The following is a 12,178-nucleotide window of genomic DNA, read 5'->3' as shown; positions in this document are numbered from 1 at the left end:
TTGATCAAATGACCTTTCATTTCTTTCGTTATGATACGCAGATTTCAAAGCAAGATATTATGTAAGCATGCCTTATATAACAGGATGAAGAAATTGAATAGTCCATGAACACGCTATGAAGGTATTTGTTGCATTATTTTCTACTTTAAAAGCATGTTGTTATAAGAATGTGCCTGGCCAACTGTGAAATACCAGTCGCAAGTGGACGTATTGTTGTTTTTTGTGGATCAAATGATAAACACATTATTCAAAGGAATATATGAAAAATCAAAACATCATGCGCAGAATGGAATTACGAAATGGCTTACAACAACCTGTCCCACCTACCCCCAAACAGATTCCAGAGTCAGAAAGCAATTGCGTACATCACTGGGCACCGAGGCGGAGCGCCGCCACGTCAGCAAATAAAACATTGAGGTCTACCCGACCTAGCAACACACATTGCATGTATTGCTTATCCTGTAATCATGGTAATACAGAAGTTGGAACAAAGGGCGGATGTAAAATATCTGCACAAGATGTATAACAAAGATAGAGATGAACAAAACTCTCTGTATGTTGTATAACCCACTATGTATTGGAGCCTAGCCTAAAAAGGCCAATGGCCTCTGCTGAGTGGCTCCCCCATATTCTTTGTATTTATACTTATATGTCTTCTAATGCATATTGATTGTATACTTAAATGTTTTTTAACGAGAATTTGAAATTAATGAAGTGAAAATGAAATGAAAATGAATGGATAACACTGATCAATACTAAACAGAAAGGCAAAGTTATAGCCAATGGTATACTCAGAAAAAAAACGAATTGTTGGTTTGTTTGTTTTTTGGTAATCAGACGTACGGGACATTTCAACATATTTTTGTAATCATAAATGGGTTCCGACTCTCACCAAACATACAATGCGAGCGCGAAATGCGTGCCGAGATTTCTCATACTGCCCGAAAAGGAAGAAATCTCTAAAGTCTTTCCTTTTTTTTCTGTTTCACTCAGTTCAACTTTTATCACATGCAAATCAATACTGATAATTTCGAAACTCAAATTCATTTCTATAGCCAAGTTTAGTGAGCAATTATCTCCTTCATTTCTGTTAAAAGATTAGACTGACCTGAAGACGGTCGATCCTGGGCTTGTGGGTTGTGCGGTCACTTGGGTGTTTGAGCGTCCACTGGTACTTATTTTCGTTGGTGCTACGTCAGGGTGAACCACTCGGGGATCTGTGGGTTGAGTAATCGCTGTGTGCGGTATAGTGATTGGAAATCCACAAAGCAGATTTGCTGGTTTTGGAGGCTATAATTTTACCCTCATTCTGAGTTTATGCCAAAGATTTTGAGTTAGTATAGATAATCTGAGGGTATACTAACGCTCTTCATCAGGCTTGACTCGGAATATAGTCCTCTATCGTATTCAAAATCTTTAAACTTTCAGCTCATCCGCTAATGACGTCCACACGTTACGACTGCATGATGTTTAGTATTATCAAGAAGTTTCCATGACTGGAGTTCCAACAGGCAACAAATTTATTCAAGCAGCTGTTCATTTCTAAAGAATCACAAAAGAAAGAACGGCAGTTAAGACCTTTTTGATGTCCGCCTTCGAAGCCGCCAGTTTCAGTGAAGAAATCCGAGGAGTGAAATTTTACGAATATCCATTTGGATCAATTTTCCATCTTTAATATTAATAAACAAACAGAAATTTGTACGCATGACAAGACATCAATAACCAAGCATGCACTATTACGCTGAGATATTTGCCCAGATTATATCAATTTACCTTTAATTATTTGAAAAAGTAAGAATTTGACCTTTACTGAAACCAGATTTTAACATTTTTCCGATCGTTTGCGGCAAATGAAAATTTCAAATGTGGTCGATGGAATATTGCTATTCATTATTGTATATGCCAGATGAGTGCCCGCACATGCCCAGTCGAGGAAATTTGAGTCATATTTCAGGACATATTGCATAGTTCATTTTCGCATGCCTCCGAATTATGTACTACACATATGACCAGACCAGATGCAGCGAAAAAGTAATTATCATCACAATAGCATATTTCCATTTATATATGACCTATAGCTGCATAGTCATGCGGGAATCATTTGTCTTCACAATTGCAAGAGATGTTGAGCAAAGTGCATGCCTGACATACTTTCTGCTGTCGGTTTTTAACCTTGTTCAAAGGGATTTTGCTGTTACTCCATCTCATTTGAAACATCCTTGGTATTATGCAACGAGGTCCAAAGCCCCACTCCTATATTTACAAGAAATGTCAGTCGTGAGCTGAGCTAAAGAGTAACGATAAAATAACCAAAGGCATGTTACCAACTATCACATGGTCTGAAGCCAGGGTTACTCCAAATCCGAATTCTCCCAAATAAATTCGGATTGATTCTGCCCGAATATGGCCTGATTTGAATTGATTCGGAACTTATTCGTCTCTGATTTGGGAGCTCCCCGAATAAAAACGGGAGGATTCGGGAGTATTTTGTTCTCCCTTTCCGAATGCGAGAAAATTCGGGAGGGATTCGGGAGCAATTGTGGATTCGGCTCGATTTGAAATATTGAAAACCAGCCGAATACCCTTCAAAATACTCCCAAATGTGGCAACAACAAATTTCATTTGGGCCACATTCGATATTGTATTTGGATAGAATTCGGTTGGATTCTGGGAGGCATTTAAGCAAGTCTTGGAAGTCAATTCTTGGCAATTGTTCTCCGATTCGGGACCTATTCCTGACTGATTCGCCTCTGACTCAGTCCGAAATTATTCGGGAGAATTCGGTTTGGTGTAACCCTAGCTTTAGTGACGGGAAGCGGAGAAAAAGAGAGTATACAATTGAATATTCATATCTCCAGAGAAGTGACAAAACCTCTCGGCATCGCCAGATACCAAAACTGATTGTTTGCTTCTATAACCAATACTGTATGTGAATCTAACCGCCCTTTCACACGGTAAAAAAAAAAAATCGTTATTTTGATAATGATTCCAATAAAAATAAGGCTGATGACGAGTTTTAGCATGTGTGAAACCAAACTAGAACATGATTAGAATCACGAACGCTAATCACAATCACGAATTAAAATTCTACTCTGGAGGTGAATTCCAGATAAGTTTCACTCAAATTACGGTACGAATTTTTCGTGTGAAAGGCTTGACCTCCAAAACATCTTTTTGGGAGGAGCTTACGTGACCTTTTAAGCACTTCCGTGGACAATACAATGGTCATGCACTCATCGTAGTTTGTATTTCCGATGCAGTGCTTTGATTGATAAGTCACCAAGGACCGATACCGCCTTCGCTCGGGAATTCAAATTCAAATCACAGTTTTCGAGTGAGCGTGTGAAAGGTCCGGTGATTCTAAAGATGAATTGCAATCATCATTACAATGATGATTCAAGATTCACGTATGCAAAAGCTTTAAGTGAGATCACATAAGGAACGTACTTTCGAGATTGTTATTGATTATTTTACTTGGAGATTCCCTTCCTCCGATGTGCGGAGATCGGCGGAAAACCGCTGTTGGTTGAAGATGTGAAGCTTTTAAAGGGATTATATCTTAATACATAGAGTAGAATTCAATGAGCAAAATGCCGAAATTTCATCAAAATCGGATAACAAATAATAAAGTTATTGAAGTTTAAAGTTTAGCAATATTTTGTGAAAACAGTCGTCATGAATATTTATTAGGTGGGCTGATGATGTCACATCCCCACTTTCCGTTTTCTTATGTTATTACATAAAATCATAATTTTTCATTATTTCATACTTGTGTAAATAATATGTCTCCTTATAATGAAATAAGTTGCAGCAATAAATATCTAATGCACTAAATCAGTTGTCAATCCAATTTTTCTAGTTCTTGGAGGAAAAAATTTGAATAAACCTAATTTCATATGGTAAAATACCATCAGCCCACCTATAATGAATATTCATGACGACTGTTTTCACAAACAGTGCATGGCCTTTCCAGTCGATGCTGCCAAACAAGGTGAATATATTCAATATATCTTTATTCTCCCCCCCCCCTCTCTCTCTCTCTCTCCTCCCCTCCCCTCCCTCTCTGTCTGTCTGTCTTTCTCACTCATTTATCTCTATTTATCTCTGGTTCCATGATACTTTTTAGTCCTATTTATTGCCTTTCTACCCTTCCTCGATCATAATTCTCTCAGAAATAACACTTGTTCATTTTACATAATTAATTGTGTATTGGTACGGAAAACGTGTACACACAAAATATTTGTATCGCTTAAAAATCAAGTACCTACTTACATATCTTTTTCTATTAATATATCTACCAGTACTGGTGTGGACACTGACTAAATGAATGTACACATGTTTTTATGATCATAAAGTAAAGCATTATAACAAGTTAAGTATAATGGTTGATGACAAGTGCATGCAATTCTCGCCCGTTTGTATAATACAAGCATTAATTACAAGTGAGTACGAGACTGGTTTTTAAATACTAATATGTGTAAATGCAAACCTTTCTAAATAAAGAAACTTATAGAACTACGTGTTAATAACCAAATCAAATTATGATCTCAGCAATCAGCATAGGCCTAATGATCAGTGCTTCAAGGCAAAGGAGAAATCTGTATGGATTTTCCCATGCTTTATACGGACATCATACTTTTGCACTTGAAAAGGCCATCAGACAAAATTTAAACCTCTCTTTTTTCAAAATCTGGAACGCATATGATACAAAAATTGTGAACAATACATCTTTGATTACATAATAAGTTTCATCCTATTTCGATAGAACATGTGGTCTTAAGAGATTAAAAATATACTGATATTACATGAAAAATTTAGACGTCCGTACACCTTTTAGCTTCAAACAGAAGCTTCTTATATTATACAATGACAAATTCAACAGAGCGATTTTTATTTCCCTCTGATAAATTAACATGAATTAACCAAATGCAATACTAACAACAGAAGAATAACACTAATTTACAGTTGTGAGATCATATTAAAATTACTTTGATACCACCAAGGTAGGTATTGCAAAATGAGACAAACTTTTTGAGGGGCTGCATTCCGGATATAATACACTCGAGCGAGAGAAGCAAGCGCTTTTGCAAATAAAAGTTTTGCAATATTCTATTTTAGCATTGTCATATTAAAAACTCTGTATTAGCCAGGTACTCTAGTAAATTAAACGGGAATGATGATGCTAAAAAAAATCGTCCTCAATATATATATTTTAGAAAATGGGGGCGGGGCCTAATGCCCTCCATCGTACGTCAGTGTAAATGAGTTGACCGCGGTGATGGTAACTGCTTTCTACATATTCGTCACAGCCCTCTCTAACCATTCGGTGATTACATCCTCAAAATTCTCCATCCATTGTATGTTAATTTTGATTGTCTCAGTGCCTTGTTCGTAGGTTCTCGTTGCAGGGCCAAAGTCTCTCCCAACACCGAATTCGATCCACTGGGGACAAACCAGATAATTTTTTTAAAGAAATAAAGAAAAGGGGATCGTTAATGAACTTTCATACCAAATATGGCGCTTTATGTCTTCAAGGAAAGATGAATTAATGTTTTGTGCCAAAATCAATGGAACCAAATATTTTCAGGGGCTGGGTAAATGGGTAAACTGTGCACAAAAACGTAAAACTGACCATCTGATTGTGATTTTTTTGCATGGTCAGCCTCCCACTTTCAAAACTATTCCGCGGCCCTTGATTTTCAAGTCAAGTAGGCGAAAATTTACAGATAATGACGGTTGTAACTATTGGACAACTCATCTAAAAAAAAACGGAATTATCAGGAGACTATTTTTAAACTGCTCTCTTATAAAAACTCGGCACTTGAATGTGAAGACTCATGTGAGAGATTTCGTCGAATAGATCACTATCTGATACTAAGAAAGACATCTGCAAGAACTTCATTAGGTTTTTAATATGGATATTCCTTTTTTTTCACTCAACATAATAATATCATACGATTTTGGTCTTACCAAGGTTCTCTGAAATAAATAATTTCAAATTAATCTACCGTATCCACATTTTGATAATCAGGAAAGGACCAATCTGATAAAATTCAATTTTATAAAAGTTAAGCTCCTAGCTGGTCGCCATTTTAATATTTTATAATCCAGTATTGTGTACGAAATAATTGTAAATTTCAATACCTCCTCTAAGAGTTGCTTCGTGTTGAAGTTTTGTGGCACGCGAGATATGATTCGAGCAAAGGTGAATATACTGCTTGAAAATCTGTAAAATAAAAGACAAATATACATGCATTTATTCAACGATTGAAATGATATTCACTTCGGCATACATTTTCAACAAAGATTTAACTTTTAATTCTAAATGCAAGTTTTGCGAAGGTAACAATATGTAAAACAAACATTGACAAGTAAATGTTCTATTTTTGCTGTTGTTGTTAATTTCGGTTTGAAAACCTACATAAAATTGTTCGGAAATGACATGTCTTTTGAGATTGATAACACCCAATAGCAAGTATATTTGAAATGTTTCCAATTTATAGTTGAGCCGAATGTACCTGACCCTGCTCTGTCACCCTGAGTAAAAGAAGATTTTCAAATTATTATTGGAGAATGAGATGTTGATACCACCAGATTCAAATCGGATAGATTAATTTTTCTAGGTATGTTGCTGTTTATTTTCTTACATCCACGACAGGCAAGGATATCTAATATGGATAAGAACATGCAGGGCTTGCGCCTGAATTGAATACATAATTTGGATTAGATTCATTTTCGTTAATTGATTTTCATCTTAAAGTACAACTAGAAATAATTTCATATGGAACGTCTATGGAGGAGACAATAGCAAGTTTTTGCATCACGATGGAGAACGAATTCTAGAACACAATAAATTTATTGAAAATGGCCGTCAAAATAATGACAATGTACAGCTGAGAGATCTTAATTGCAAGGGGGGTGAAGGAGAGATACTTTTATATTCAGTAATGTCTCAAATTAACGTCACAAACAGAAGTGGACGTGAATCACATAGTGGTGTTCATGAAATAAAAAAAAATTCAATATTGTGTCTGAGTTTCTCTTACAAATCGAAGATCTTGTCGTATTCAGTCCGAATGAAGTCCCACATGAGATCGGTCCCTACATGGTTGCTGCCCACTGCACTAAGTACGGCTGAGACGTCCTGCTTACGAACTTGACTATCTTCTGCTATAGTGTACATCAGGTATCTGATTGAAGAATTGATAAGAAAATGATAGCAGTTCATGACTATATATGGGGGTAACATTACTGCAATGTATATATAGGCCCTATCGATTCAGAAATTAAATAAGCATAACTTACGAATTAAAAAACATTAACAATTAAAATCATAATTATTATTCGTATTTCGGCCCAAAAAAAATCTTCATGCGACAGAAAGGGAGAGAAGGGGGAGTTAAGGGATACGGGAATGAGAATCATGATACAAGAAAGATGTAAGCATATATAATGGATTCAAAATAAGCGGATATTTTTTAATGTTATATATAAATCATTTCATCATATATGTTCTTGATATACTTGCTTAAATCATAATAAAAATGCCTTGATTTTAGTACAATTTTTCTTTTGACGAAGTTTTTCTTTATGCAAGCATAGGGACTATTTCCTGTTCGATTGTTACCGGTTTAGAATCCATGGCTGTCTAGAACAACCCAGAGCTGACAACCAACTTGATTTCTCTGATGAATCCTTTGATGTAAGGTACTGATTCCAACCGAACTCCCATTCACTCTGACCGCCTTCACGGATACCATTACACCATATAGTGGTCTTCAGATTATTGCTAATCCTGTATGTGTAAAGGAAAATTATATTATAGGGTAACCGATGACATAGAGACTTTAACGCTACAGGACTTCTACCAGGAGCGTCGAACCATTTTTTGGATGGGGGTGAAAATATGTTAGAAATTTTCGGTGCACTGCGCGCCGAATTATAAGAGAGAATTTCGCGTGCGAAGCGCGCGGAAGAATTGACAATTGTGTATGTTTAATGTTATATTATTACTACTAATACTACTACTACTACTACTACTACTACTACTATTATTATTACTACTATACTATTACTGCTATTACTACCACTACTGCAATACTACTTTTACTATACTATACCAAGGAGCAAATTTGCATCTTTGAAGAGGGCAAGTTTGCACTCTTTAGAGTGCATAATTAGCTAATCACAAAATTTAAGGAGCATAGCAATGGACCCATATTCATTGAATAATGTCTAGTGTTGTTTTCATTCCCTCACCTTGCTCTTTATATCTCACTCATTCGGAAAAATAATCCTTTTGTTTATATATCTCAGTTTAACATCATGCATTTCCAATTTCAAAGAAAAGAAATAGGTCGGGAATAGGCCTATATCAGTTTTTTAATAATTGGTAGGAGTGCACCCTGAAAATGAATTATTATTATTAACAATACAATCACGTTTGAAAATGTGACAAATTTCGAAGCCAAAGTTTATAGGTCAGATGGAACTGCTTAAAATGGCGATGGAATATACCATTTCGGATCGGATTACTGTGACGATGAGGATAATTAATGTAAGTGGAGATACATTCTTGCTTTCATAACTCACACATAGTTCTCAGGATCATCCATGTAGTTTTGGAATCTTTGGGAGGCATCATCCAGACAGTCACCAACGCGATAGAAGCAGGCCATACGAATGGCACTGTTCCGAGTATACCTATAAGAGAAATGATTGATACGATTAATTCACCCACAACCAATAGTGTATTGAGAACAAAAAATTAAGTGGCACAGCACAATGGTATTTTAGATAGTCGCGAGCGAGACAAAAATGACATTTTAAACATTTAAATTCATTTTTTGCAGACTTTAACGTAATTCTATTTTTTGGCAGACTTTAACATAATATCTAGAAAATAATTCCATATTTACCACATCCCCCATCATGCCAATCGTCCTCTCGTGCAAGCAGCCGTATAATATAACAATAATTTTTTTCAGAGAAGTGGGATTATCAGTGGGGCTATATATTGACAACTTTTAATGAAGATGTATTTTCTGTTTTACGATTTGAACTATTTGAGACTACTGCAGCAAAAGTGATAATCAATTAAGTCAAACATCTAATAATTTAGAAAAGTATTTTATCAGTTGAATACATCATACAAGTAATCTTAAAAAATTAATATTATGAAGCAACAGTTTATTTTCGAGAATTATCGGGTAATTTAGGATTTATCTACATTGTATATACCGAGTGAGCCAGAAAAAAAAAACTTTCCACCTTTGAAATCGAGATTTTAATGAAAGAACTTTTATGTCCTGAAAGAGGATTTTCTCACTAGTTGATACCATTCTGTCACATTTGGTATATGTTTGCGCTTGAATCACCAGGAGGAATTATTTGCGGTAATGTAAAATTCGATTTGTGTAAAAGTAATACACGACTGGAATGAATTATCCAGATTTCCAAGATGTTATGTTACAAATACTTAATTGCAAAATCTCTTTTCAATTGAATTAACATGAGAAATAAAACTTAAAAAGTGTTGGTTTTTAGATATTTCTTATGATAATAAATGAACAGAAATTTTGCAATGTATTCCATGCACTGCAACTTGTACAGGCTTATGACTTCATTAAAGTCTGGATTGATTGTAATGGAGCCTTAAATAAACACAGATCGACCTTTAAATCACAGCAAATATACTTTCTGAATATCCAACATTTATCACATAAATATCATATCAAGTTATAATGGAAAATATATTCTTTCAGGATACATGTATATAGAATATTTATGTTTTCACGACGATTTTTTTTATTAGAATGACAGTTTTTTCAGGTATAAATATTTGTTATGACTTACTCGGTTGGCATATATGGAAACCTTATTAATTACTCTCCCGCTTGGAGTTGAATATGAAAAAGCAGAATAAATTCCACCACAGGTACCACCCCGAAACGTGTTTAACTTTTTTTTTACAAGCCATACGGGAAAAGGGCTATTTTACATGTTTAGACTGTTTTCCGTTAAAATCTAATGCTACATAGAAACGTTCTGTTTCGTACATGAAATCCTCTATATTTACAATTACGTTGGATTATACATTCGATTACATATTAAATATAGTTTTCTTAAAGGTCTGACCATCTTATGTTAAGCATAGCACGCTGGTGGATCAATATTTTAACTAAAGTTTGAATATCACTAACTTATTATTACGATCATAATAAGGGTTGTCATCATTGGTGGTGTTTTAAAAGACAGTTTTATCCCATAAGCAACTCCCGAGGTATCTTATAAAAGGTGTAGCAGATGGAATTGGAAATAGTTTGTTCGGTAAAGAAAGAAATGTTAAAGAAACAAAAAGGACAATGTCTGATGCTTTAATTTCACTCACTGTTCAAGTACGTTATCTGAGTCATCCCATCCTAGAGACTCAAAGAGAGGTTGCAACAGGTCTCGCATGTACAACTGGAAATAAATTGTAGAATAAGATTATACTGTTTTAACAATTTAAGTATAACATTTATATCAACGATTTTAAAAAATGATATCAGCCACACATGGTTGTGTAAGAAGCAAAAAGGTTGCGGAATAATGTGAGTTGGGGAAAATTTTTAGAAAGTCGCGAGCTAGAACACAATATTTTTTAAAGCTTTTAAAACATGAATTTGATATAATATTCTGAAAATTTCAAATTTCACTTTTTTCTTTCCCTTTTCTTCTGTTTTTCCTTCTCTAGGCCATAAAACCTTTTGTTAGGGAAGGGCAGGAAAGTGGCTTAATGAAGTGTTGTAAATAACCATTCATTTCGCTCATGGCTAGCCATACACCACGTTTTTATAAGATGAACGTTGAATTGCAGGAAGTGGATTTGGTATCTCGCCATGACGACATGTATTTTCGTTATGTCGACTTGATGAGACATTCCATGTTGTCTTGTCGACTAACAAAGTTATTGAGTCGACATGGTTTTATACTCATCTTTACAAGTCGACAAAATGTGAATGTCGATGAAGTTAGGATATTTCGACTAACCGTCAGGTCGAATGGCACTTCAACCATAAACATATAACTGCCCGACTGCGCAGAAATATGGCAAGCACAATCATTACGATATGACTTATACTAAGCTGTTCTTATCTATCGAGGTCCGTAACCTTAACGGAGTATAAGCATAGTGATGATGATTCTTACCTGTAGAGGACCATAGCTTCCACTGAGCCTGACCATGTTGGTGATTCTGTCCTCTACTAAGGACCACAGACACCACCGAGTCTAAACATGTTGATGATGATTCTTACCTCTAGAGGACCACAAGCATCACTGAGTCTGGATTCTTACCTCTAGAGGACCACAAGCACCACTGAGTCTGAACATGTTGGTGATGATTCTTAACTCTAGAGGGCCATAACCTCCACCGAGTCTGAACATGTTGGTGATGATTCTTACATCTAGAGGACCACAAACATCACTGAGTCTGAACATGTTGGTGATGATTCTTACCTCTAGAGGACCACAAGCACCACTGAGTCTGAACATGTTGGTGATGATTCTTACCTCTAGAGGACCACAAGCACCACTGAGTCTGAACATGTTGGTGATGATTCTTACCTCTAGAGGACCACAAGCACCACTGAGTCTGAACATGTTGGTGATGATTCTTACCTCTAGAGGACCACAAGCACCACTGAGTTTGAACATATTGGTGATGATTCTTACCTCTAGAGGACCACAGCCAGCCCTGAGTCTGAACATGTTGGTGATGATTCTTACCTCTAGAGGACCACAACCAACACTGAGTCTGAACATGTTGGTTAGAGGGCCATAACCTCCACCGAGTCTGAACATGCTGGTGATGATTCTTACCTCTAGAGGGCCATAACCTCCACCGAGTCTGTACATGTTGGTGATGATTCTTACCTCTAGAGGACCACAAGCACCACTGAGTCTGAACATGTTGGTGATGATTCTTAACTCTAGAGGGCCATAACCTCCACCGAGTCTGAACATGTTGGTGATGATTCTCACATCTAGAGGACCACAAGCATCACTGAGTCTGAACATGTTGGTGATGATTCTTACCTCTAGAGGACCACAAGCACCACTGAGTCTGAACATGTTGGTGATGATTCTTACCTCTAGAGGACCACAAGCACCACTGAGTCTGAACATGTTGGTGATG

At 36.1% G+C, this 12,178-nt stretch overlaps 1 protein-coding gene across 1 annotated transcript in view; it reads right to left on the bottom strand.

The window, feature by feature from the left end:
- Positions 1–4,114: 4,114 nt before the first annotated feature.
- The window catches only part of LOC129256457 (aminopeptidase N-like), a 30,190-nt gene continuing 22,126 nt past the window's right edge, over positions 4,115–12,178 (bottom strand). Inside the window, exons 12-17 of the mRNA XM_064096639.1 lie at positions 10,391–10,464; positions 8,593–8,703; positions 7,628–7,795; positions 7,047–7,190; positions 6,145–6,226; positions 4,115–5,442 (exon numbers count right to left, since the gene is read on the bottom strand). Coding sequence (XP_063952709.1) covers positions 5,293–5,442; positions 6,145–6,226; positions 7,047–7,190; positions 7,628–7,795; positions 8,593–8,703; positions 10,391–10,464 — 729 coding nt within the window. The 3' untranslated portion in view covers positions 4,115–5,292. The remainder of the gene's footprint in view (positions 5,443–6,144; positions 6,227–7,046; positions 7,191–7,627; positions 7,796–8,592; positions 8,704–10,390; positions 10,465–12,178) is intronic.

The sequence above is a fragment of the Lytechinus pictus genome, chromosome 3 (assembly GCF_037042905.1).
Source record: "Lytechinus pictus isolate F3 Inbred chromosome 3, Lp3.0, whole genome shotgun sequence".
Classification (NCBI taxonomy): Eukaryota; Metazoa; Echinodermata; class Echinoidea; order Temnopleuroida; family Toxopneustidae; genus Lytechinus; species Lytechinus pictus.
This window is presented reverse-complemented; position numbering and strand designations above follow the sequence as displayed.